Below are 27,135 nucleotides of genomic sequence, written 5' to 3'. Positions count from 1 at the left end.
GGATAACATTTCTCATTTGGAATAGTTTTTTTAGGTTTTTTTTAAATGGGGTGTGAGCATTAAGGTGTAACAGTGTGTCACTGAGTGTGACAGATGGTTAATTGTTTGTAACTAATATATCCCATAAACAAATATACATTCAGGCAGGATGCAGAAAATAAATCTTCATATCCGATTGATGTAATGCTGTTTCAGTTTTAAACTGTTATGAAAAAAAAACTTCACATTCAAGTTTATATTTTGCACAGGTAACCTGTAAATGAATGGGGGTTTAAAAAAACGAATTCCTTAACCCTTAAACACAAGTTAAAATGACTGCAAAAACAACATGAAAATTGCAAATACTGGTCTGGTTTTATGCATCAAAGAGTTAATTATGTAATTAAATTCTACAACACAGTTTTAGTCCAGCAGTTTATTGGAAGACCATCTGAAAAAATCCAAATGACAACAGATAAATATGAATATATGATCTGATACAATTCAATACAAAAAGCATTGACCCATACATTTGTGCGTTTTCCATCCACATACATGGCCTGCAATTCCATATGAATGTGTAAAAAGTGCTTCAAGTTTGCTGTGCTGTTAGTTTATGTTATTATTAACAGTATGTTAACATTTTATCATTGTAAATCAGTTGAGGAAAAATACATGTCTAAACATTTAAAACCCTGAAAAGTTGTTACATTTCAGGTCATGCTACTAAACTTGGGTCTGGTGCTACATAAATACTTTTAAGGATGCTTCAAATTATTTACCCTTGTTTAACACATAAATAAAAAAGTACAAACCATACAAATTCACCACAAATAAAAATGCAGTCGACTTCTTATGAAACTATGCCAACCTGTGATTCTATTTCATTAATCATCTATAAATTAATAAAATGCATTTCCAATTACATTAAATTATATTACGTTTGTGATTTCAAGTCTCAATTTCATTAGCTTCCTCAATACCCAGGGCATTATTGAAGAGGTTGGCCACTTACACACAGTAGCAGCAGGCAAATGGCACATTTTGCAATTTATATAATTTCATACAATGCTTGTAACCTAAAGCAACTGAGAGCTTAGTTGTAACATTTACATTACTCCCAGTGCCTACAGTAGGTGCTTACAGTAGGCGCCTACAGTAGGGGCCTACAGTGGGGGCCTACAGTAGGTGCTTACAGTAGGGGCCTACAGTGGGGGCCTACAGTAGGTGCTTACAGTGGGGGCCTACAGTAGGTGCTTACAGTAGGGGCCTACAGTGGGGGCCTACAGTAGGTGCTTACAGTAGGGGCCTACAGTGGGGGCCTACAGTAGGCGCCTACAGTAGGGGCCTACAGTGGGGGCCTACAGTAGGTGCTTACAGTAGGGGCCTACAGTGGGGGCCTACAGTAGGTGCTTACAGTGGGGGCCTACAGTAGGTGCTTACAGTAGGGGCCTACAGTGGGGGCCTACAGTAGGTGCTTACAGTAGGGGCCTACAGTGGGGGCCTACAGTAGATGCTTACAGTAGGGGCCTACAGTGGGGGCCTACAGTGGGGGCCTACAGTAGGGGCCTACAGTGGGGGCCTACAGTAGGGGCCTACAGTAGGGGCTTACAGTAGGTGCCTACAGTAGGGGCGTACAGAATGCAGTGCAGCGTTCCCTTACAGTATGGAGGTGACATCATTTGTCGATGGACATCTTATCAAAAAGTTAGACAGTGTATAGATGACAACTTTCAGCCCAAGATGACACTTGAAAATGTTATAATGTCATAATAATGCAATTGTTTCATACCAAGAATGCAAAAAAAACCTGACAATGTGGTCAGTATCAGATATGCCCTAAAAAACAATTGAGAAAACGTATAACAAATAATAATAATGAATAATAATAAATAGTAACAATAATAACTAATGACAATACTCCAGCAATTTCATCAGTTTTCATACCAAACAATTTACTATAAATGGGTTTTTTAAAGGAGTGCTGAGTGGGCCCGAGAGGCTGTATTGGTCAGTGTTTGCATCATCTTTGATGTTGGGTGAACACACGCACAAGGTCTTCTGGGTGTTGTTGTGTATGTCTATCATGTACACCAAACATCAAGCCCCCTGTGACCCCAAGATTGCTGATTATTAATTTATTAAATTTAATTTAAAAAATGGTATTGCAATTATGCAATAATGTTATTTATTGCAAGTTATTTCACTATCTAATGTTTTATTGGTTTCAAATGACGGGTGAGTTAGTCAGGTGTGGCTGTGTTTCACTGTGTTCTTTATGGTCCACTTCTGGCCGGAGCAGGTCTGAAGAACCAGCAGGTACCCAAAGTAGACTTTGGCCTTCACTACTTCCAGACAACGACCAGTAGCTCTGTTCCTGATTGGCTCATTCTTAATAACAGAACAGGAGATCATCGTTAAGGCATTAGTAGTCCCCCAGAGATATTCACATCTTACACCCAGCTTTGAAACACAGCACTAAGAGATTAATGGAGAACATTGTTCAGTAATTCAATTTATTGTCTCAAGTGTCTTTTTTTAATACAAAGCTAAATGTTGAATAAATCCCAGATAATTTCTTAGATGCTAATCTCTGCAAAGGAAAACAAAATACTTGATGATGTTTTTCAAGTCCATAACCATCATGTTCATCACCTCCTTGGAGTCTCACCTGAGTAAAGAGCCAGGTAGTCTGCTTGGAGTCAAAGACGCTTTCACATTTGACAAGTTGAGGGAAACTGCTGACCTTATCATCCATCAGACAGCGTGTCTCCTCTCCTGTGCTGCCCAAGGCACCCAGGTAGAACTCACCAGTCTTAGTGTAACGCCCCAACTAGCACAGAACAGACACAAACACACTTAGCTGTGCAATTGTTGACGTGACTATTTATTAATAAGACATTCACAGTAGATGTCATAATTCCTATAACAACTCCCACATCATACCAACTTCAACATTCAGATGAGAATTGCAATCTCAAATAATATACTAAAAGTGAAACTATATTTTTCTTGTTTCTTAAAGAACTTTACTTCAGATACATTTGTAGATCTATGGCATGTGTTGTGTGCCTGTGGTAGCTATTTACCTGAGGCCCCTGTCCATGACAGGGATGCAGAATGGCTGTGTGATTCTCTTTCTCTCCCTGGTCTAAACATAGATGAGTCACATTGACATTACGAATCTACAAGTACAGGTGGGGAGTTGGGAAGGAGGAGTGGGAGAGAGAAACAGAGAGCAAAGAGTGTAAGAATATTACCTGACTTAACTCTGAACAAACATTACAATGCTGTCTGGCTAGTTTGTACTGAAATCGTGCAAATGTGGATCACCTACATGGACCTAGAGATGAAGATTGGCCAATTTACGAACATGACACAAAACTCATGAATCAAGTAAATAACATGGCCAACTCACCACACCGTAGTAGAGAGTGTTGTTGTACCTCCTCATCTCTGGGTAGACATTGTCCAGGTACCACTTAAATGGTTTACAATGCAGCCTGTTCCTTAACTCTACCCTCTCTGAGATGTCTCCAATGTCAATCCCATGATTCTAAAAGAAAGTGTACAGGCATTGAGTCTCAACATACAACAGGGCCACAATGTAAGGTCGTTTGGCAAGATAATGTACAGGTCATAAAGGCGAAGTTATAACATAACTAAGGAAATTCAGCTAGTTGAGGGTAGGTGTGTACTGACATTCAGATGGTTCATTCAGCCTCATACTATGTGCTTAATATGTTAATCACAATCAATTGATTAGCTATTGCCTTATTATCTTATTATCTTACTATTAGTTCAAATGTATTCCTATTGTAACCTATATTGTGTACTGATAACAGTCACAGGTCTATGATGTAGTATCTGCCTGAGCATACAAGAAACATCTGTTGGTTGTATGTTCTCTTTGTTTTCCTTATTCTCTACAAACACTATACTCTGACTTTCATGCCTCAGAGAGACTTTGTTACAACCACTGTGTGTCTTAACTGGTCATTTTCTTTGTCGAGGTGTATGTTAACTCTCTCTCCAATCAGCTGGTTGTCTAATACTTATATACCCAGAACCTAAACTGATAGTCACACCATTCAAGTGGAAACCCCCACACTCACCTCCATAGGTATGTTCCAGGCCATGTAGACATTGGACTTGAAGTCATCCATCCAGACCTCGGCTACACGTAGGGCATTGCGGCGTGTGTGGAGGGCGAGGTTGGTGACGTAGGGCTTCTTGGTCCTGGCAATGTGAGCCACTCTGGAGCAGGGAAGCACCTCCATGCTGCCTCCACAAAGCCACACCTTGAGGTCCACAAGGGTGAAAAGCAGTAAGACATTGTTTACACACTACAGTGACTCATGCAAGCCCACACACTTAGAAGGGCATTTCGATTATCACTAACAAATGCTTGCAAACCCATATCAACCTTATGCACAATGTGTTGCCTAAATAATACACCGTACACCTCCTATCCTCCAATCCTTGGCCAAGCACACAACAGCATTTTGCCTTCCTTTTTATATACATGCATCTATCTTCATTCCCCGACCAGTCTCCACACACACACACACACACACACACTTCCCCTCTGCCCCAGGTCTCCCAAAGGTGTTTCATTAGTCAGTTGTGCCACACTGCAAAGTCCACGCTCCATTTAGAACAGAAGGGAGAGGTGGGAGAGAAAATGGGTGACACACAAACCCTGATCCCCAGTTCTATATTCTCCCCTCCGTAGACATCCATGCCAGAGTCCAGCAGTCCCAGCTCCCCAAAGTACTCCCGGTTGGCCACGAAGGAACAGCCAATCATTGCAGGAGTCCTGGGGGTGGGAGAAAATGAGTTCTGGGTTTGAGATCTCGGGGCTCTGAGAAAGGTGTTTATAATTGCTATTATTGTTTAAGAAGTGTTCTCTTTCTCTTCTACTTTTTTGCACTTTTCATTTTTAACAAGAAGATTTGAAAATAGGACAGTTTGCTGGAATCAAAACCCTTCCTTAAGATATAACTTAGAACAAACCATGTGTGTGTGTGTGTGTGTGTGCCTTGCCTCCATGTCTACCCACCTAATTGGAGCAGAGGTATCCCCTTCGTCCCACCACTTCCTGGGTGGGGAGATGTACATGCACCACAGCTCCCAGTTGTAACCGTGGCCAGAGTTCTCATAGCGTTCCAGCTCAAACGTTTCATGCTTGATGTTATCGATGGAGGGCAAAATGATCCTCCTGTGGTCGTCTTTGATTCTGGTCAAAACCGGCTCAACCCTGGCACAGACAGACCGACAGATGGTATGGGGTTTCTCTTATGATCTCTCTCTAAGAAGTTTGACTTATTTTTGAATTGACTCAGGGGGTTATTCCATTGAGAGAAGCGCTCGAGAGTCTCCTGTTTATTTGTGGGGCCAAGTCAACTCTGGTCTGTAACATGTGAAGAGTGTTAACTTTCTTATAGAATGCTGCAGTTTAGACCTACAGTACAGTACTTTATACAGTAATGAGCATTTCAGTTCTAAACAGGCAGCTACAATTTGTTCCTTATTTCCTGAATGAACTCCCTCCAAACTATTTATTAAAACGCACAAATCTATATAGTACATGAAGACAACGTGTGTCTCAAAGGCAGCAGTAGACTCACCAGGTGGGTGTAAACTCAACATGAGCGTCAAAAAACCCAGCCACCTCGCCACTGGCAACCTTCCAGCCCTCGATACGTGCACGTATAAGCCCCTCCCTCCTCTGGTTCCTCACGATTTTCACGAGGCCTGGGTAACGCTTGTTTACGTAGTCTTCCAGTGGGCCTTTCAGTTGCTCTGTGATGACACATGATGGGCGCGCACACATATAGGCATATACACATATAAATCCAAAGACATCTCCATTTGAGCAAATAGAAACACAAATGCACACACACAGGAAGAGACTACATTTTTTACTGCCCAAGAGAGATTCTGTGCTTGCTAACAGTCTCAATACAACACCAGAGGGAGTGTAGGGCTTACTGAGCTTTACCTTTGATCACTCGCTGAAGTGATCTGCCTCTCTAACACACTGTTAGCATCTTTCTTCCTTTTACTCATTTCCCACACACACACTCTCCCTTTCCTTCTTCCTCTTCTTCTGTCTTTCATACCCACACCCCCTGGTCCCATGACACAATGTCTCTCGTACATGTACCCCCTGGTCCCATGGCACAATGCGTGACTGCGGGAACAGACGAGAGATATGTGGACAGTAGAGTATGCTCCCTCTCCGCCACTGTAATCTCTTCCCTTTCCCCCTTGTTGATAGATGGTTGGCCCTGCGCCATCCAACCGTGCCAAGAGCAGAGGGGGAATTGAACTGTCTCCACCACCTTTTTCTTGTTCCACCTCTTCATCCTTCTTTCTTTTTTTCAGTCTCTCTTTTCTCTCTCCCCAACCCTACCACAATCCAGCCCTGTCTCTGTTTTGCTCCTCCCTCCTCCAATTTCTCTACCCATCCATTCTCGCCTCCTTAATTTCCTCTGTCTCTACATTTTTTCTCTGGGTCTCTCTCTCTTGCTCTCTCTCTCTCCCTTCCTCTGTCTCTCTCCCCTTCCATCTCGTCTATGCCTATTACTCTCTTCACCCATGGCCTGTCCTCTTTTGCCTTTTGCTATCCCTCATTTACTTTCCATCCCTCCCTCTCTCCATCCCTCTATCTCTCCCACTCTTCCCTCTCCCTCTTCTGATGTGTTCCCTCCTCATCCCCTCGACAAAACAGACCCAATAAATAAAACACAGAGATCCCCCTTGACACCTTATTGTGGTGTTCCGCCTCTAACTGTCTCAGAGCCGACACCATCCGTCACCGTCACCAGGACAAACACAGAGCGCCAATAACACCAAGATGGATTTTGTCAAGGAGATGTTGACTCCAACTGGCTACCCGTCAAACTGTCACCACGTCACAGACTTTTTTTGCTGTTATTGTTGAGATAGAAAACCAATGTGATGAGGCTAAAAAGAGAGTAAACCAACATGCGTGCAAGATGTAAAGAAAGCATATCTGCTGTGTCTGTCAATATATTGATCTTTGTGAGAGACAGGAGGCCTCAAAATGAATGCATATGCTTCAGTTTACTGTCTTGCGGAATGCATATTAATTAAAATGTATACATTTGTGTGTGTGTGTGTGTATAAATGTGTTTTTACTCACCATCATCACTGTTGTCGTCGACAAGGATGATCTCTTTAAGCAGGTGGGCTGGTGTGTGATTGACCGCTGAGTGGACAGAGCGCAGGATCACTGACAGGGCCTCATTGACGAAGATGAAAACGAGGGAGATTGTGGGGAGGTCCCTTGGGTAGACTGCCCTCTTACACCTATGTCACACACGTGTACACATTCAATTGTCTATCAAGTAGCAATTATGGACACCATGGAAAACCTGAGAAACTTGAGGCTGACATAACAGTTCTGGGCACTTTACATTAAGGCTACACTAACTAGCACACCTTCAACTACACCTTTAGAAAACACTCTTACACCCCCCGCCCCCCTTACTGTACTTACACTTTAGTAATATTATTTTCCTATAACACTTATGTCATACAATTTCATTGCATCGTAATTATTACACAGCGACTAATGTTTTAGTATAGGTAATGCTTTCTAGTTACATGGCAGTTAATATTACCTTAATGTAAAATGTTGCCCAGTTCTATGATATGAAATAAAAAGTCCTAAGATTACATTACGTCAATTAAAAATGATTCCAAGTCAGCTGTGCCTAACTTTATGTTGCCAGGTTGTTCTATTCCTGTACAGATGGTGTTTCTCTACAGATGGTGTTTCTCTGAGTGGCTGGCAATATGTTCATAGAATTTGAGTGCAATCATGTGCCTTTTCTTGCTCAACATGATCACACACTTTTTTTCACAGTTATTGCCCAATCACAGTGCGGAAAGTAGCAAGAGATAAAAGGTCTATTTTTACTGTAGCCTTTGTTGTTAGAGTTAGAGTTAATGACAAGAAAGGGTGAGGAAGTTGTGTCCTGGCAGTTCACACAGGTTCCCTTCCCTGTTTCCTTGCCTTTCATCTCTTCTGTACTTAGTTGCCAGACAGTCAACTGGCAGTACAAGATCAGATTGGGCTAAGAAGACCATCCGAAGAGACACATTAGTTAAGTTCTGTTTTAGAACTCTCAACTTTTTTGCTTAAAGCTTTATTTGCTGCAGGGCATCTAGATACTGTACATAACCCAGAGGAAAAACTGCTTTCTCAGAGCTGGAAGACAACGCAGTGTCATACCTCGTTTTGAAATAAATTGTGTCTGTATGACTACAATTCTGCAGCAAGATGATGCTGGGTCATGCGGTCTTGAATTGCAAATGAATCGGATACATGAGAAGGCTATTAAGTCAAATTTGTTCTAATGCTTTAGCCGGTACTAAACATGCAGCTTAGGGCATCACTTGTTGTGTTACAACAGGATAGGGGTACTTAGGGTGTTGAAATGGTGGCCCATTTATGACAACACATGCAGTCCTCTGACTAGCACTCACTTGTTGGGGCGGTAGTCAGGAATACTCCTGTCCAGGGAGATTTTATCACTCAGGTAGGCGTTGTAGCCATACTTTTCTCTCAAGACTTTGGCATTGCTCTGCTCCTCTGGCGACAGGGTGGCAGGTAGACCTGCCTTCCCTCGCCCCCCAAATCCCTCGGTGAGGCCTAGTGACTTAGACAAACCTGTGAAACATGGTCCAGTACAACATCCATGTTATTACTTGTGTGCCATTTATCATCCCTTGATATTGATGAAAAGAAATCTAGAATAGTCAGACAACCACATGCCATATGGACATATGGACATTCCACTATACAAAGAAACTTAAAATGAATAGAATCTAACAATACATAGAATGGTCCATCTGATACCACACATCTAGCTTAACAAAACAGATAAACTAAACATAAAGTATTGCTTTAAATTATTAAAGGCAGTGGCCTGATTGGACAGAAATCGTCTGACAGGAGTGTTAAAGTTTTAAAGTGTAAATATAGCCATGCCATTGAGCTGTCTGTAGACCACATCCTCCAATGACCCCAGTCTCTTCAGCAGCACCTCATGGGTGATGGAGCCTTGAGCTGTGCTGTTGGTTCGTGACTGCCTCTTCCCATCACCTAACACGTCCTGACCGGTGCCTTTGACACTGGTTGTGTTGCATCTGGCCCAAAAGGCCATGAACCCTGCGACCACAATCACGTTGAGCACCAAGAACACTCTCCATCTTCTGAACACAGAAGCCATTAAAGTTGCCAGCGCCCGGGATCCAAGGAGCACAATCCTTGAAGAGATGTTGCAGGAGTCCCCGTATTTATATATATTTCGATGCGTAACAAGCTGAAAGATAGAGTAACGTGCACCGTTATTTACTTTCATGTTAAATGGCAGACCATCAATGACCAAACAATCTTTCATCATCTACTCTCCTCTTTCTGCTATCCAGGTACCTTGTGGGGGATCTGCTAAGCGCTGAGACCCAAAAACTCACACACAACTGTCTTGAACTTCATTCATGTTATACCTTCTAAACTATACTAAAATGTTCAGTCATTGGTGTGGCCTTTGGACTGAAGATTTTGGATTGTACAGTATTTTAATGAAACATTCCCAGTGATTAACCATACACAAGTAACAAACAAATACAATTAAAACAACATTTAAATCAGTCATCTTCAGTCATTGTAAGAGTAGCCTAAGTCATATTGAGGTACTCACCATTTCGCATTGGAGGGGTTGTTAGGTTGCGTCCCCTTTCTGTGAAATTTGGGGAGCTTAGTCATGGGTTTTCATGCGTGTCTCCGGCTCGTGTCTTGTTATAAGATCATCAGCACAAATAGTCTGCCGAATATTGGTCTGATATAATTTGGTGAGCCAATGTTTGATATTTAAAGAGTCGGAAGGTAATGTCTGTCTTCTTTTCGCTTGCGGTATAGGGAGTCTGCTATTTGGTGTCATTTACATAGCTAGTGAGCGCGCCTAGCGCATTACTTGTCATTGGCCATGTGGAAACCCCTGAATAGGATTCCTTTTTAACCAAGGCTACCTGTAAGAGATCCCGTTTGAAAAGAGGATGAAGGACAGCAAGAAACTGATGGAGTTTGATTCAGTGCTGGTTGGGCACTGGTTGGGCACCGGTGGGCATTTCAATGGGGCTCTGACTATATAATTAGTGGGCCTCGGAAACCCTGTGAGGACTGTATTTATGCATTTATTGAAAAATATTATTGCATTTTTCTTTCACGTTGTCTGCCTTACATATGCGCAAAATAACAGTCTCTACCGCACCATGTTGGGAAAAAGGTTGTGACAGTTAGCTACCCGCATTGTTCCATGCAGTTCCTTTCCACCCCTACTGGTAGTAAGGGTTTATTACACAAGCACTGCGCCGATGTCCGCGGATCTCGAAAATCATATAGAAAACAAATAATCACATCGAGCGCATTTCCCATACCTGAGCAGTTGCCGTGCCGTATCACGCATGATCAATGGTTGTTAGATTGTTAAACGTTTGCATTGCATAAGACTGCACCAGAGCCGGTTTTAAAAAATAATCCACAGACGCAACCCATCCAATCCTACACAGCACAGCATAGGCTGGCATGCGAATTAAATAATGAGAACGCGTTGTTATAGGTTACTCCTTTCAGAATCAGAGAAACCCGCTGATAACACCTCTGATATTCCCGCGGTTTGCTTGTTCATTGTGTGCCACTATTTCTTTTAACTCTCCTTATGTGCCAGATAACGCTGAACAATGGCACGTGGAAAAAAACGGACTGGAGTTTGTGTTACAGACCACACAAACACACAGGCAAAGGTTCACTAAAAAGGTAATTAAAACATTGCATTCGACCCTTGTTAGACATTACTTTTGTTGTCAATATTGTCAATAGCCTATAGTAGGCCTATAAAACGAGTAATCGGATTCATGCAAATCTTCTCATTTAAAATGCAATAGAACTTGGCCTTTTCCCCTTAATGCCTCAGACAATAGCTCTGAATTGGTAGGTCCGGTTGTAATAACAAAGTTATGAATTTACGCTACAACAAGTTGCTTGAATTTTGTATTGAAAACCTGCCGCTAAATACTATGCAGCCTGATCCAAACATAAGAAATCCACATCCATATCTTACCAAATGCTTGATTATTTAATGTCATGATGATATGTGTATCAGTCCCAGGAAAGTCTATCTTTCTATGCAAGGAAGTCAACATCTTGAATCTAAAAAATTAGTAGGCTATTCTGAATCTATTGGGATAAAAATGAGAATCCCTGAGCTTTTGGTAAATCAAAAGTAAACTTTTCTAGACCCAAAACTTTTAGTTATTAATAGCCTAGTTATTAAACTATTGTGTTTCTAATTGTTTTTTATTGATGAAACCATATCAAATATTTGTAGTAGGCCTAACAGTTTTAGAAAAGCAGTAAGCCCCGCGAGTCCGTGGTTTACGCTGATTTTAGAACAGGTAAGGGGGTTTTCGGCACTCCGCTTCCCTTCGTGCCTAACAACTCTCCTTACCTGTTCTAAAATCAGCGTAAACCACGGCCTCTTGGGGCTTATTGCTTAAATTGAGCCCCCTCTGCTCAGCTGTTGGCACCACGTCTCTACGACCTAACTGTCCCATCCAAAGCTTTACATAACTCTAATTAAATAATATAATATCATTTATCATCTATTTTTTGGGGCCCTTGTCAATCAGGGGCACTTGGAATTGTCCTAACTTTCCACCCCTACACGACACCCCTGCAGACTGTGGATCAAGAGGGGCCTACCGGTGTGCCTCTGCAACCGATCCTCACCCCGACCACACCGGGCTCGGAAATTGGGCCGACACGAGCGCGACCACTAACCAGCTACCACCGAAAAGTTGCGCGGGTGGACTGTAGGCCTAATTAATATCTGCTACACTTCCCTCTCATTCAACCTGTCCTATACTGCAATGTGTCAAGGAAGGCCTAACGAGAGAGCCGATTTACCCTAAGGAAAACATTTGCACTGTTAAAACGAATGTAAAAATATATGTAGCTACTGGTGGCACTATCAGCAATATTGCACTATTGTACTTCACTTGTCTTAGGTTCGCATAGGTTTATAAGGTTAGTAGGCCTATTTCAGCTACTGGTTGCACTATCAGCAATATTACATATTGTAGCCTACTTCACTTGTCTTAGGTTAGTATAGGTTTATAAAGTTATGGTTATTATATGTATTATGTGTATTTAGAGGTTTAGTATGCTGTATTGAATATTGTATATCATTTAGCCTATAGCCTAATAGGAGGTTTACTATATTTTTGCTTATCATAGATGCATCTATGTTCTGTGTAGCCTATGCCAGGTTGCTTTGCGTTGTCTTGTCCTAAGAATTTCAGTCTGACCCTGTGTTGTTCTGTGCATCTGACAATAAAATACTTGAACTTGAACTTGAAACTGTTGGGTAAATGTTCTTGTTTGACCCATGACGAAAATATGTTATTAGGCTAGGCAAATGGAAATACAAGTGAATTTTCTTATTACTATTCTTATTATTGCGCGTTCTTGTAGTAGGCTACCTGAATGTTGAAATGGCCCTCCTAAGAGACGACACTACCAGCAGTGGCCCCAAAACAAATTGAGTTTGAGACCCCTGTTACTATTAGTGACAAACGTTACGTCATTGTCTGGTTGTAGGGCGGGGACTTCGACAGTCTTTTGCGGAAGCAGGAGGTCGCTAGACTAGCCAAAAACAAACACGCCTTGTAGAGCTATCTCTTTTCCAGCATTTTGCGATAGAGTTACCAAATTTATAGACAAACTCTACACGATACAACATTTCTCTTGTAAATTCGTGTTGAAATATCTCAGAAGAAGATGGGTGCCTGTCTTACAGTCGGACCAAATGAAGCTCTTGTTGTTTCTGGTAGGTGTTCCCCTTAGTGTAGCTAGCAACAGTAGCCTATGCTTCAATCGTAGCATATGGTCTGGATACGCCCTCAAACATAACACGTAGCTAGCTAGCATAGACAATTTCACAGTATGGTAGCCACAACTATGTGTATCTGTAGCTAGCAATTCTTAATAGGACAGTACAGTGCTCTTCACGAGTCCCATTCACTAGCTAAGTGTGTATTTTCTTGTGTAAGTTAGTGTTGGCTTCCATGTTGCTACAAGGCTACTATTAGTTAGCTAGGAAACCAATTGGTTAGGGCTGTATGCTTGTAATTGAAACAATCCAACAAACAAATACAAGCTGAACCCCTTGCACATAAGAATGTGTATCATACATTGTTGTTCATATAAGCAAAGGTTAAGCCCAATGGCTGTTTAAAGTGAGTACGGCCATGTAGTGAGTGGTGTTGCCTAGATAGGCGGGTTGAGTGTAGCTACAGAGTAGTTGGCTCGCTTGGTAACTTCCAAGCATAGAACCTTGGGGTTCTTTTTGTGGGTTCACTCCCTGGTCTTGAGCGTGGTCAACACGATCAAGCAAATAATTTATGTAACTCATTTTTTAATGCAAGACAGTTAATGAAATGCAGTATTAGGCTACTACCACAATTCAAGAACTATTATTAGTCGGCTGTTTTGGTGACACTCATGTCGTGTATGCTTCTCTCCTCAGGTGGATGTTGTGGTTCAGATGACAAAACCTACATGGTAGGGGGCTGGGCCTGGGCATGGTGCTTGATCTCTAACACTCAAAGGTGAGGCTGTCGATGATGGACTATAATCTTAGTTTTTATTTTATTTATAGTAATTGTATCTTTCATTTTTTTCTTCATTCAAATATTCCATGAAGGCAAGCCCACATATTATTTCGGTCTGAGGTTTGTCGCTATGCATAATAGATCAAGCTCAGCTCTTGAAACAATATTAGTCTTGGCAATATGATATGCAGGAAATGAGTGAAGTGCATTTTCCTACAGGTTTATGATGGAAAAATTGCTAAGGTCAAATGTCCCACATTGTACACAACACACCCTTTTACTTTTAATTCTGGCTCGTTAACTATGTGTCATAAGATACTATCAAGTTCCATTCTATAAAGTTTGGTTTGGTCTTTTTGAAGTTATTGTATGCACCATTTCTCAACAGTTGATGATGCATGCAAAGCATGTTTTGAACAATAGTATTAGGCTAACAGAGGGACAGTTTGGAAGTTTTCCATGGCAGGTCTGTTTGCATGGTTAAAGATGCTGTAAAGTGGAATTGAAAATTAGTTTTAAGTTCACACTACAAAAGAATGTGTTGTTAACTACTCATCCAAATTCAAAAAACAAAAACAAAACACTGACAAGTATGTTAAATTAGGCTTTGAAATCGTGAGAAAATTAGCAGTCTTCTCTTCTTGAGACTGGGGGGGCGTCACGTGACACTTGAAGGAGCTAAAGTTCCGCCCCCTCAAATTTATTGAATTTAGCAACAACAGCAACACTAGTTAAATCAATTGCAGATATCAGAACAGACCTACCTGCAGTGTCTGAGTTTTATGTGATAATTACTTTGTCTTTGCATCTTACCAGCTGAGTAACAGAATGCAACCATCTGTGATCTGACGTAGATGGGTGCTGTGACGTACATAGGTTGAGTTTTAGCCCCGCCTATACAAAACCTTAGCTGGAAACGGAAGAGAAACTGTTCAACGGTCTAACTCCACATTTCAGTTTGACAAAGTTTTTGCACTTTACACATACTTTCAGCAACTAATTTCATACGTATATAATGTACTGAGAAGCAAATCATGGAATTTGCTTTACAGCAAGTACTCACCTGCCTAAATTATCAGTGGTGTTGACATAACATAAATCCTTAAGATTTCAGGGGGGTATTCCAGAAAGCAGGTTATGCGACATACACGGGTAAGTTAACTCCTCATATGACGGCCACCGTTGTAGCAACATAGCCAGTAAGGTGCTGCAGCATTGTGTGTCAGCTGGAGAGTTAACTTACCTGGTTATGTTGCATAACCAGCTTTCTGTAATACCCCCCAGAACAAATGTGTAGGTGTGCTCTAAGAAGAAAAAACAAGCTCTAATCCTGACCTTTCCACAAAATTCCTCTCAGGTCGGTCTCAGTTGTTTTGCAATAAATACCTGCCTCTCATTGATTTAACCCCCCTCCCATGTAGGATAACTCTGGAGATTATGACTCTCCAACCAAAGTGTGAGGATGTTGAAACTGCTGAGGGGGTTGCCATCACTGTGACTGGAGTGGCACAGGTATAACTCATTAATTATGTTGGTAAATAAGGGGATACTCTGGGGATGGGTATTGCTCTATGGTAGAGCATTTGATTGCAGATCCAGAAGTCCCAGGTGAAATTCCACCTCTAAACAATATGTTGGATAAAAGAATCCTCTAGAAAAACACAAGATAGTGTTTGGAAAAATAAGTAATGTCACTGTCATCATTTATTTTCTGTTGCAGTCAATGTTATGATCTGTTGATGTTGCAGTTCTAATGCCAATCAGCTCATTTAGTCTCAGTAGTCTTAAGTGTTCATTTTGTTCAAATTACTCACGTCTACATACATTAGAAGGGCAGTGATGTTTTGCACAAGCAGGGCACAGTTAATCTTTAACTTCCTGCTCAATTTCCTCCCCAGGTCAAAGTCATGACTGACCATGACTTGCTTGCAGTTGCCTGTGAGCAGTTTTTGGGTAAATCCGTCTCAGAAATTAAGGCTGTGGTTTTGCAAACATTGGAGGGACATTTGCGATCCATTCTTGGTAAGAGAGATCTGATATAGTGACACTTTACTGAAAGTCATACATCCTAGGATTTAAAAAAATGACCCAAGTATAAGAAGAAAAATATTGAAAGTAACCTTTGGAAGTACATATGAAACATGAAGAGGTATAGAGGCTTTGACTCAGTTTGTCTCATGCAGGCACACTGACAGTGGAGCAGATCTACCAGGACAGAGACCAGTTTGCCCAACTGGTACGGGAGGTGGCAGCGCCTGATGTGGGCAGGATGGGCATAGAGATCCTCAGCTTCACCATCAAGGTGAGTCGGATACATCTTGCCAAGTCAAATAAAGTTAAACATCAGAGTTCTTGGCTCACTTGTGCAAACTACATTGTGGGTCTGAATCCCACTCAGCACAAGGCGGTAAAGTTCCATTCTGCAAAGCTGCACAGTACACACATTGTTTTGAAGTTCAAGTACCACACCCGCTAGACATTCAATTAGTAAAATGAAACAGTATGTAGAAATGAGTATTAGTACCATATTGCATGCAACATATGGGTTCCAGTAAAAACATGTGAATAAATGTGTGCCATGCATACAGGACACTACTTCTCTCTCTAAGATACATAATATTTATGATACTTGGTAGAATATGTCCTTTGTTGTTCATTTGGTATTCATAGAGATGGGAGCGTACAGTCTGCCCTCATGGGTTCTATACTGGACTGAACAGCATTAAAGGCCTAAATAAGGATTTTGAAATAATGGCAGGAGACTCTCCTTGACTGTTGTACAAGTTCAGTTCATGAGATGGAACAGTAGTGCTAGACAGTGTCTCTTGGGTTATACTGATATTGAATATAGCGATTAAATCACTCCCAAAAAGACAATGGTAAAAGGATTGTAGGATAAAGCTTATGGATACGCTACATCACACATGCCTGCATGTTTGTTACTTCAGCATACTGTATTTGTAGTAATGCTGTGCACTGTCAACTTTACTTAATGAGATCATGCTTGTCCCATCAGTTCTTAATCTACACGTGTGATAATCAATAGGATGTTATCACTTTTGAATGGGAAAGACTCCTTGATGTTTCAGTCATCAGTGCCCCAGACGTTGATTGAAAAGGCTTTGTTTGTGATGTATGCTTTGCAGGATGTGTATGATAAACTGGACTACCTTAGCTCTCTGGGAAAGACACAGACTGCCTCTGTCCAAAGGGATGCAGACATCGGTGTGGCTGAGGCAGAAAGGGATGCTGGGATACGGGTTAGTCTGTTTGCATTTTCAATCTTTTGGTCATCCTCATTTTGTTGTGTCATTCTTGATTTGTGTTTTTTTTTACCCTGTAACTTGTATTGATGCTGTTCATCTGTTCATTATGGGGTTTCTTCCTCCCTGGATATCCAGGAAGCTGAGTGCAAGAAGGAAATGATGGATATCAAGTTCCAGGCAGACACTAAAATGGCAGACTCAAAACGAGAACTGGAACTGCAAAAGGCTTCTTTCAATCAAGAAGTCAACACCAAGGTTTGCATCTCCAACACACAGCAGCCCAACATCCATCAAATTAATTAAACTTCCTTGAGTGTTTGAATTTAAGTGTTTCTTTCTGGCTGTTATTCTTGCCTTAATAGCACCAACACAGATAGTAAAGTTGATGCATATGCCTGCATCTGCGGTTTGATTCAATTGAAGACAAGTTAGCTGTCGTTGACTTTTAGGGCAATTCGGAAGGTACTAATTTGTTAGGTCGGTATCCTTCCCTCTATGGACCATATCCATATCAGTTTGACATTGACCCCATTGCCCAACACAGACAATCAGCTCTCTCTGTGTTCTCTTTCTCTCTGGGGGACAGAAAGCAGAGGCCCAGCTGGCCTACGAACTACAGGCAGCCAAGGAGCAGCAGAAGATCCGTTTGGAAGAGATTGAGATCGAAGTGGTCCAGAGAAAGAAACTGATCATCATTGAAGAGAAGGAGATCCAACGTACGGAGAAGGAGCTTATCGCCATGGTGAAGAGGCCCGCCGAGGCTGAAGCCTACAAGATGCAGCAGCTGGCCGAGGGACAGAAGTGAGTGATTAGTTCCATGCACCTCCACTTATGTCAGAAGTCTTCTTTTGTTGTTCCATTGTTCCAAGACTCCATTGGAATCCATTTAAGACAGTCCAATGGGTTATTCAAGAGATAATGGCTATTTTATCTTTCTCCGTAATCATTATCTTATCCATTTCAGAGTAAAGAGGGTGCTGACAGCCCAAGCAGAGGCAGAGAAGATCAGGAAGATAGGTGAGGCTGAGGCTCTCTCCATAGAGGCAGTGGGGAAGGCAGAGGCTGAGAAGATGAGGCTGAAGGCTGAGGCCTACCTGCAGTACGGAGAAGCAGCCAAGATTGCCCTGGTCCTGGAGGCCCTGCCCAAGGTAAAATACCTAATATAAGGATTATGAGACTGAACCAAGTACAGAAATATTTCATGGCAGGTCCTTTGTTAGATTTACAGCATTCTTTGTGGCAGTAAGTCAGAGGTCATCCACATCATGTGGCAAGATGAACAAAGTGTGTATGCAATGCCATACATACGTTGCATGTAATTTGAATCCTGGCCTTACTACATTCACACAGATTGCTGGCAAGGTGGCAGCCCCGTTGTCCAGGACTAATGAAATCGTCATCCTGAGCGGGGAGGGAAACCGTGTGACTGGGGAAGTAAATCGCCTCCTGGCTGAACTTCCTGTGTCTGTTAATGCCCTGACTGGAGTTGACCTAACAAAGGTAAGAATGTGTGGAGTCCCCAAAGCAGTTCCCAGACAGATTAATGGTCTCATAACAAAGAAAAACTGGTCTAACAAGCCTCATAATTTCACAGGATTTTTGTTACTCTGCTAATTTGTTGATGTTGACCGTTCACCTGTTATCCATTGGCATGAATACAACTTTCTGTTCCTATTCAACAGATTCCTTTACTGCAGAAGATGACTGGTGCTCAAGCCTAAAAACAATCCACCTTACTCAAAGAAGTTTTATGCACTCTCATTGACTGCCTTCAGTACACTTGAAAATTATTTTTGTTCTTTTATATGTTCATGAACAAGTGGATATTTTGAAACCTCTGGTGCCTTAATTTCTACAGGACCAGAATATCTGCATGTACCGCTGCTCCTTTATATATATACATCTCTCTTTGAGTTCAATCATTTTTTTGATAAAACATGGAAGCCACTAAAAAATATGAAACATAATTACATGGATATCTATTTGTACCTCTTCATAAGCATGGTAATATTTTTTGTTTATGTTTACCTCATCTCCAGTTTCTAATATAGTTGGCATCCTAGCCATCTGTCTCATTCTCATGGTATCTATTTTTGGGTTTATGGCAATTCTTACTCTCTGTACATATCTATTATTAATTTGATTACATTTAACTCTGTTTTGTCTTAGGGTTAGAATTAATCATCTTAAACAACATTGTCAAACATGACACACTTTTGGGAAAAGTTCACCTATCTCTACTAGAGTGGATAATTTGTCTCCATGTAATTGATTTCCAGACTTGATTATTAACTCTCTGGAGTCTGGAGCTATTTTGGCCGTTTTTGAGTACCTTTGATTTGGCATTGATATACTACATAAAGAAATGTTTATCATACCAATGTTTGGTATCTTTTTTTTCAGCACAATCTCATCTACAAGACCTGTTAAATTAAGATTGCCAATACTATGAATTTGAGTTACAAGAGCGAGTTAATCTCTTTAATTATATGTCTGCTTTCTGGAGTAGCAGTATGTTGTTCTGGGGAGTTGTTGAAAGGCCTCGGTTCAGTTTAACTCATGGCCAAGATTCCCAGAAGAGTAAGGACAACATTTTTGGGAGATGATGTTGGTCAAGAATGGTTGACGTGCTCTAAAAGCATCTTTTGTTATGAAATTATTGAATTGTCCATCAAACTATTGCCTAACAGTCCTCAATTTTACTGTTAGGAAGTTGAGATTGTTGTAGAAAATGATGAGCCTGGCAGAAATCACTGTTGATTCTGTCTTTGTAACATTGTTTGGTTTGATATTATGTGACACAGTTATAATATTGTCTTTTTTTTTTCTTTTTTTTTTTTAACAATTTATATAGTAATATTTTTTAAGAATTTACGCCATGTTTGACATTCCTTTTAGGTCTGTCTGTAAATTACCGTTTGTTTGTACTCTTTTCAAAATATACTTTCATATCTTACACTTGTAAGATACTCCTGACAAGGCTGTGAGAGATGTGGTTTGTGTTCTTTTAAAGGAAGTACCACAGTAAAATATGAATGCTGTTACATTATTACCTGCATTGATTTCTTTTGAACTTACAGTTGTATACGGTTTTTGAAGGATTAACCAGGGAGTAGTGTATAAAAAAGCCAAAATCAGTAGCAGGTTTATTATGTTTTGTCTTTGTATGCTGTCATCACCAATTTGACATCTTATTAAAATGTTAAATAGTTCAAATTTGCTAAACTACAGAGAACCCTTGACATCTGTAATTTATTTTATGAATGGAAAATTTGTAAAAGACTGTTAAATCATGCATTTGAATTTAGCTACTACTAAACTGATCATTCAATGTCTAAATATGATTTGTTGCCGCTACTTAAACGAATACCGTGATTTTTTCCCCCGTGTGCCTGGACTCTTTGATTTAAAGTAACAGCACTGTTTGCAATCAAGAACAAATTATTAGGGTTTTTTTTTTTAAGGATAGCATCTGCTGATACCACTAAAATTTAAGTGTGTGAAAATTACCATTTACCTGTTAAGTGTAAAATATTACATCACTTACTTTATTATAGTCATTTGTGAGCATTCTAAGACTGAGCCTGCATGTTTGTGCATGTTATTCATGTGTAGTTAACTTCATATTACATATGACTATATGTCAGTCTTTTGTCTGTTCTTTTAATAAAATTGGAGCAAAGACTTGTTATGTTTTTTTCAACAATGGGTTGAAAGGTAAAAGCCAAGTTTGGCATACCTGCATGCTTTTTCCTAAATCAACTGGACATTTCTTTACTGCGTTAGATGCTATTTGTGCTACTGTTGCGTTTGCCATGCAATGAACCCCTACTACACCGTACTTTTCACTAATGATTTACAGACAGGCAATCGGTCGGTAGTGCCAAATGCAAATGATGTAGAAAAGAGGTCCTCAAGTCCAGTATTATTGCGCATGCGCTACAAAAGTTGCTGCCGCAGAAAGCAGCACGAAAAGCATCGGGGGACCCCTCCAAAATAATCAAAATACCGGTGGTGTATCACTTCGCCAAAATGATGTTTTCTTGAATTCCCTCTCTGTTGAATACCTGCGGAGTAAGTATTGTGTCTTGAGACTTCACATAATTTCCTGACAGTTATGGATGGCAAGCTATCTGGAGCCGGGTGGCTAGGCTTGCTAGCGTTAGCAATAGCAGTGGCACAAAGAAGTGTCTGACGCTTTGTAGTGCTGTGTGACTCGAGGTGTGTAGCTAGTTGGCTAGCAAGCTAGGTTACCATTGACTGCTGCTAGCTGTTTCCAATATCACGTCTATCATATTAAATAACCGTCATTAGTGAGCTAGCCACTAAGATAACAATAGTAGCCAGTACCAAACTCCTTCGTGCAATTCGTTTGTCCTGTCGAATTTAGCGTATATTTGCTGGTCTGCTGACGTGACGCATATCTCCAGAACATCTTACCGAGGCAACGACTAGTTTCCTCTAAATTATATCCGTAAAATCTTTTTTAAAGTGGTCTTTTCTTGGTCTTGATTAGTCGTCAGTTTATGAAGGTAAGAAGTCCTTGAACCATATTAGTGAGATCTTTCATATCAGTCCGTTGCTGCATTTGTTATTGCGTTATTCCATTTAAACAAATTGTTGTAAACTATACATTAACAGCCGACAACCTTCTCAGCATATGCCAGGGCTTGTGCCCAATGGTTGGCCATTTTGTGTATTTTTTTTTCCTCTTTAATTTAGGCCCATAGCTTAGCTATCCACTGAACTGCTTTCAATGACAACTAAACGCATTAAACAACACAAGAATTGCTTAGACCTTTGTGCTCATGGGAAGTCTTGTCTGAATTGTTGTGATTAACTATTGACTTGGTCCTCTTTGAGACGGCAAGATTGAACAAGCCAGCTGTTTGGCCTGTAGCCTGCCATTATGCAGTCTATGCCCTGCTGGGTTTGAAAGCAAGGCGTTTACATCTCTACAGTCACAGTGGCTTCAGGGCTGTTTATTGCAGACTGGAGCACAGAGCTCTGATGCCAAGTGATTACTGGCTGCCATTTTTGAAAAGTGTCACAGTAATGCACATGGCAGAAGTAAGTGCTGAGTCATTTAACAGTCATTAATCCCTGCAGTGCTGTCCCTCCTTTTACTGTCCTTTTCTCAGCATGGTGAGGAGAGTGTATCCCATGTTGCAGTAGTGGAAGTGTGACATGCTGGCCTGTCTGCCAGCATCAGGTTATCCTGTCAACCGACTTCTCTCCCACACGCAGATGAACACTGGACTTCAAAAATGTAAGCAATGTTTTCCTTTCTTTTGGTTGTTATGCTATGCTTGCCATTCACAGACATTCTCATCCTAAGAAAGCTACAATTTTTGCATAAATAGATAAGTCTCAGTTGTGGTTCAGTTTCTATTAAATGCAATTTCCTGATGAGCCCTGCATTTGCTCAACATTCTTATTGTTTCTTCACAAATTCTTTAGGGGAAACTACACAGAAGATGAGATCTGTCAAGTATCCTACCCCAGCGGAATTGGATGCCTATGCTAAGAAAGTCGCTAACAATCCACTGACCATCAAGATCTTCCCAAACAGCGTCAAAGTACCTCAGAGGAAGCACATTCGCCGCACAGTTAACGGGCTTGACACCTCAACCAGTAGCCAGCGTCACAGCCCTTACCAGTCTCAGGTCGGCGCCAAAGCGGGCCTCCTGGCCGTCCTCCGAGTGCCCGCCAAAAGCATTGTCAAAGAAGTGGACGGTAGCCGTGCCCGTCTGCTCTCCAAATCCACCATGAACCCTCACAGTGGGCAGTATGTCACTCAGAGCACTTTAAACCTCCCACAGCCTGTCCCCCACTTGCAGGGTCTGTCTCAACCTCAGGTCATGGCTGCTCAGAAACCGGGACTCCCTCACCCACAGGCTTTCCAGCAGCAACAGAGGATTGCTCGCCCAATGACTTTACAACAGCCGCAAACTATGTCCCACCATCCAACTCTACAGCAGAGGAACATGGCTCACCCACAAGTTTTACAGCGGCAACAGAGCTTGTCCCAGCTGCAAACCATACAACAACATCAAGGCCTGGCCCATCCACAAACCTTACAGCAACAGCAAATCCTGGCCCATCCACAAACCTTACAGCAACAGCAATGCCTGGCCCATCCACAAACCTTACAGCAACAGCAATGCCTGGCCCATCCACAAAGCATACAACGGCAACAGAGCATGCCCCACACCCAGACTCTACAGAAACAGCAAAGTCAGCCTCGGCCACAGACCCTGCAGCAGCAGCACATCACTCATCCACAGACCTTGCAAGAGCATCAGACACTTCCTGATCAGCTAGCTCTGCTGCAGCAACAAGGAGTGGCCCCGGGCATGAGGCATATGTCTGACGCAGCCCAGCAGCCTAGCCTGCCAAACTCCCAGGTCCTTCCGCCGTCACAGTCCCTCCCTCAGGCTGCCAGCGCAGGACCTGCCCCTAACGCCCCGCCTCAGCAGCAGCCTGTGCCTGGCCCCTACGGACCCAGGAAGCTGCCAGACGCTGATGCCCCACCAAACGTTACCGTATCTACCTCCACCATACCACTGTCCATGGCAGCTAGTCTGCACCAGAACAGGCCTAGTGACTTGAGCAGCATTGTGCTCCAGATTAATCAGTTTTGTCAGGCACGGGCCAGTGTGGGAGGCACTTCGGTGTGCGAGGGCCAGATCGCAAACCCAAGCCCTATCAGCCGTAACTTGCTCATCAGCGCCAGCTCCAGGGTGTCCACGCACAATCCCGCACTGGGCCCCCTACCTTCCTGCCTGTTGGGTGGTCTCCCAGACACCGCCCCTCCTCATGCCCCTGCCACTGTCAACCTACCACAGCCTAACATGGCCGCTATGAACAGGATGCCTGCTTTCCACTCAGACATTGAACATAAACAACTACAGCAGCAGTTACAACAGCAACTGCAGCAGCAGCAGTTACAACAACAGCAGCAGCAGTTACAACAACAACAGCAGCAGTTACAACAGCAGCACCATCAGCAGTTGCAACAGCAGCAGCAACAACAACAACAGCAGCAGCTACAACAAAAACAGCAGTTACAGCTTCAGCAGCAGCAACAACAGCGCTCCTGGAACCAACACCAACTGGCTCACATGCAGCGTGCTCCAGAGGGGGCTCACCCTTGCAAGAACCCTAGGATAGAGGCTACCACAGGACCTGGTTTCCCAACCAAGAACCTCAGCTACCCTCACAAGCTGTGTGCGTCTCAGTCGTTCCCTCTAAGACACAGTACAGACAAACCAACATCCTCGCCCCCTGTCAAGCTCCCTGACATGCCCTTCACCAACGGGCACTACATGCAGCCCCCCTGGAGTGGGGTCCTGCCGGGCCCAAACAACAATGGTTCAGGTCCTCAAGACCTCCCCCATGCTTTCCAGGGAGCGCAAGGAGCACCTGCCTTGGACTGCACACCTGGGCCACAATTCAGGGGTGCCCCCCCTGCCCAGATCAAGCTGATGCAAAATGTGGAGTACCTTGGCGGGGAGTTCCAGGCCCCCTGCTTCCATGAGCAGAACCTGGGTGTGACGGGCAAGATGCATAGGCCTCCGATGGGTAGGGCCGCTGAGCCTAGCAACGGTAGAAATGTCCATGCTCATCACACAGGCTATAGATAAAGCATGAAGTCATAACTCTTCTACTGTTTTAGCTGCCTTCCTCCCAAAGCTCCATTTAGGTATACTTATGTTTGCTCTCCATCTTGCAACAAATCAACTGATTATTCTGCCCACCTCTTGATTGACAGATGCCAGGTTTTGTTGGATAAAATAATCCTCAGGTCTTAAGGTATGTGGTATTAGATTATGGGTTTAGATTGATATTCTTATTATGAGATTCCCACTATTACAAAGAGGGTAGACATTCTTTGTATATCTTGGGGGTTATGGCAAATTCCCGAATCCAGATCAAACCTTATAATCCCTTACAATGGTCAGTAGAAATATTCCATGGGTTACGTAGAACTACTTTTTACAATATTTGTGGCCTTCAACTACAACTTCCCACTGACAGCATCTTGGGATATTTTCCTTTCCCTATGTTTACATTCATAATTATCTAAGATTTTCATAGTAGACATAAACATGTTGGAGAGTATATAATTTTATGCACCTATTGGAGCTATCTTGTCAATGGGGCATTTTTGAACGTCAATCATGCTAATTTCCCAGATGCTCTCTTGATTTAAAGAACAACTGATAAACAATTTCCTCAACCTCATAATTTAGATTAATGTGCTAGAGCCATAGTGTCTTGTGTGTTGATAAACCTTAAGTCAATATCGCTTTGGAAATGGTAAGCCTATGTATGTTTTTGCAAGACTGTTTTAATTCTTCAGTTAAATTTTTTTTACTTGAATTTCGGGTATAGTGAATGTGTCGACTGGATGGAAATGTTATGATCAACATTAGCTAAAGGAAAACACTACTTATTAAAATGTTGGCATTCAATGTCTCAGAATCATGTGAAATAGATGAGATGCGAAGCCTTTCTCACCACTTTGGATGCGTGTGTGTGTATGTGTGTGAAGACCAGGTCTATTACTTGCAAGCATGCAAGTACAACAGTTCATGCAGGAGCAGAAAGGTTTTCTATTTGAGAAAAGTCCACATATCCCAGAGTAGGTCACCTGCCTGTGTTGTATTAAGGCATTTCTCCAGAAGCACTAGTCCTGTCTGTCTACCTTCTACCTATAAAAAAGGGAAGTGTAGTCAGTCCCTTCATGCAGGTAACTACGCCATGCTTGGTGGATTTCCTGTCTACCTTGATTGGAACCTGACTGGAACCTCATTGTTGTTCAGCCCATTTGCTTTCACTTCCTTAAGCTCTTGAAAATAGCCTTACATTTTTCTTGCCCTCTCTATACCGGATGTTGATTTACTCTACGCTGGACTTGAAATCAAGTGTTGTGCAGAGCTTGATATGGAAAGTAGTCATAATATTAGTGATTGTTAATGCAAATGTCTTTATTTTAAGTCACTGTTGATTTGCAACATAAAACTAGTGTTTTTAAAGGGTTAAAAATGAATAGTATTTAGCAGAGTTTTATAGATGTGTAGCACTGAGCTGAAATACTGGTCCTTGGCTACCTTTCTTCAGTTGTTTTACTTGACATATAGCCAGATTTTAGTTCCTTAATTTATTTTCTGGACCACTGCATCCTGAAGCCATATGTTTTATTTCCTCATAGGTGCCATACATAAAGCATATCAGACACAAGGACAATGCAATCTGAGGTCTCAACTGGCTGCACTCAGCAAGAAATGCAAATTGAATGGCTTGCAACTCTAACCTTATGGGTTGGGCTGTCTTCCTTGATGGCCATAGATGTTGTGACTTTCTTGTTGTCTTTGATGTGCCTGGCCCTTGAAGCTGCTATTGAATTCCAGTCTAAACACACACTAGTGTGATTTGTGTGTGTGTGTGTGTGTTTAGTAATGATGTGTGAGTTGTACTAGTGGAATAAAAGTTCCTATTGATGGGTTGATGAGTCTCTTACCTTTTTGAAATGTGAGAATATTTATGGTGGAAGAGGCTGACTTGTTGCAGTGAACCAAGCAATTTACATGATATACCTGTTTTGTTTCTACTGCCATGTTACAGCCCAAGACAGTCAGGTTCTATCATTTGTTTCATATGAAGTGCCTCCAATGGGCTCAAAACTGGGCACAGAATTGGTGTGTTTGTGCCAGGATGTGTGAGGCCAAGGTACTTGCATACAGGTGTGTAAACCTACATAGTAGTGGACTATCCACTGTTAAGACCAAGCTACTTACTATAACTACTGAAACTGTGTCATGGAATGAAGTGTGTCACGATTTCCAGACACTTTAGGGAGTCTGAAACTGTTGCTGCTGAAATTACTGACCGAAGGGACCAGGCCACCACTCCCACAACCCTGGTCCAAAGCCCAGACTTACATTGTATGGGTGGAAAAATGGGACTGGTACCGTCCTTTGGACAGTTTATAGGTAAAGCAAGACATTTTGAGGTTGTCATTTATCTCCTCAGTGGTCCAGATGTGACCTGAATGACAGTGGGGGAGCTCACTTTCTGTACTTAAAGATGTGTTATTCCAGTTGCCTATCCTTAAGGAAACGTCTTGCACAATAACATTCTCCCCCTTACCAAAATAAAGTTTGCAGTTTCAAAAGGT

General features: G+C 42.0%; 3 protein-coding genes across 4 annotated transcripts; 2 read left to right on the top strand and 1 right to left on the bottom strand.

Moving 5' to 3' along the window:
- Positions 1 to 1,265: 1,265 nt before the first annotated feature.
- galnt17 (polypeptide N-acetylgalactosaminyltransferase 17) lies at positions 1,266 to 11,476 on the bottom strand. The gene is made up of 12 exons (XM_084674029.1): positions 9,717 to 11,476; positions 9,005 to 9,338; positions 8,500 to 8,683; positions 7,151 to 7,317; positions 5,610 to 5,784; positions 5,042 to 5,239; positions 4,681 to 4,798; positions 4,095 to 4,280; positions 3,398 to 3,535; positions 3,069 to 3,164; positions 2,651 to 2,812; positions 1,266 to 2,370 (listed from the first exon to the last, which is right to left on the bottom strand). The coding sequence occupies exons 1-12, from the start codon at positions 9,717 to 9,719 to the stop codon at positions 2,227 to 2,229; spliced, it is 1,905 nt and encodes a 634-aa protein (XP_084530155.1). The 5' UTR covers positions 9,720 to 11,476; the 3' UTR covers positions 1,266 to 2,226.
- Positions 11,477 to 12,690: 1,214 nt separating this feature from the next.
- On the top strand, positions 12,691 to 20,636 carry flot2b (flotillin 2b). Its single transcript, XM_084674927.1, has 11 exons — positions 12,691 to 12,902; positions 13,602 to 13,683; positions 15,108 to 15,198; positions 15,585 to 15,708; positions 15,870 to 15,988; positions 16,833 to 16,946; positions 17,088 to 17,207; positions 17,539 to 17,753; positions 17,917 to 18,100; positions 18,303 to 18,452; positions 18,635 to 20,636. Exons 1-11 carry the CDS (start codon positions 12,854 to 12,856, stop codon positions 18,671 to 18,673), a joined length of 1,287 nt encoding a protein of 428 aa, XP_084531053.1. The 5' UTR covers positions 12,691 to 12,853; the 3' UTR covers positions 18,674 to 20,636.
- Positions 20,637 to 20,872: 236 nt separating this feature from the next.
- fam222bb (family with sequence similarity 222 member Bb) lies at positions 20,873 to 27,132 on the top strand. Of its 2 annotated transcripts, XR_014729928.1 has the most exons (4): positions 20,873 to 21,026; positions 22,094 to 22,221; positions 22,413 to 24,767; positions 26,170 to 27,132. XR_014729928.1 is itself a non-coding variant. In XM_084674046.1 (3 exons), the coding sequence occupies exons 2-3, from the start codon at positions 22,140 to 22,142 to the stop codon at positions 24,596 to 24,598; spliced, it is 2,268 nt and encodes a 755-aa protein (XP_084530172.1). In that variant the 5' UTR covers positions 20,873 to 21,026; positions 22,094 to 22,139; the 3' UTR covers positions 24,599 to 27,132. The 2 variants fall into 2 exon arrangements, 1 of the variants encoding a protein (XP_084530172.1); XM_084674046.1 differs by having other exon boundaries at positions 22,413 to 27,132.
- The last annotated feature ends 3 nt before the right edge of the window (positions 27,133 to 27,135 follow it).

This window comes from Hypomesus nipponensis, chromosome 15 (genome assembly GCF_054491055.1).
Source record: "Hypomesus nipponensis isolate SF chromosome 15, ASM5449105v1, whole genome shotgun sequence".
In the NCBI taxonomy this organism is placed as follows: domain Eukaryota; kingdom Metazoa; phylum Chordata; class Actinopteri; order Osmeriformes; family Osmeridae; genus Hypomesus; species Hypomesus nipponensis.
This window is presented reverse-complemented; position numbering and strand designations above follow the sequence as displayed.

Excerpts from the sequence above, each read along its gene's own strand:
- galnt17 (XM_084674029.1), bottom strand. Across the intron at positions 8,684-9,004 it reads GGTCTACAGACAGCTCAATG|GTTTGTCTAAGTCACTAGGC; the intron begins GCATGGCTATAT and ends CATGTTTCACAG. Across the intron at positions 3,165-3,397 it reads ACACTCTCTACTACGGTGTG|ATTCGTAATGTCAATGTGAC; the intron begins GTGAGTTGGCCA and ends CTGTACTTGTAG.
- flot2b (XM_084674927.1), top strand. The coding sequence starts at position 12,854 with ATGGGTGCCTGTCTTACAGTCGGACCAAATGAAGCTCTTGTTGTTTCT. Across the intron at positions 15,199-15,584 it reads CTGTGACTGGAGTGGCACAG|GTCAAAGTCATGACTGACCA; the intron begins GTATAACTCATT and ends TTTCCTCCCCAG. Across the intron at positions 15,989-16,832 it reads TCCTCAGCTTCACCATCAAG|GATGTGTATGATAAACTGGA; the intron begins GTGAGTCGGATA and ends TATGCTTTGCAG.
- fam222bb (XM_084674046.1), top strand. The coding sequence starts at position 22,140 with ATGCTGGCCTGTCTGCCAGCATCAGGTTATCCTGTCAACCGACTTCTC. Across the intron at positions 22,222-22,412 it reads GAACACTGGACTTCAAAAAT|GGGAAACTACACAGAAGATG; the intron begins GTAAGCAATGTT and ends CAAATTCTTTAG.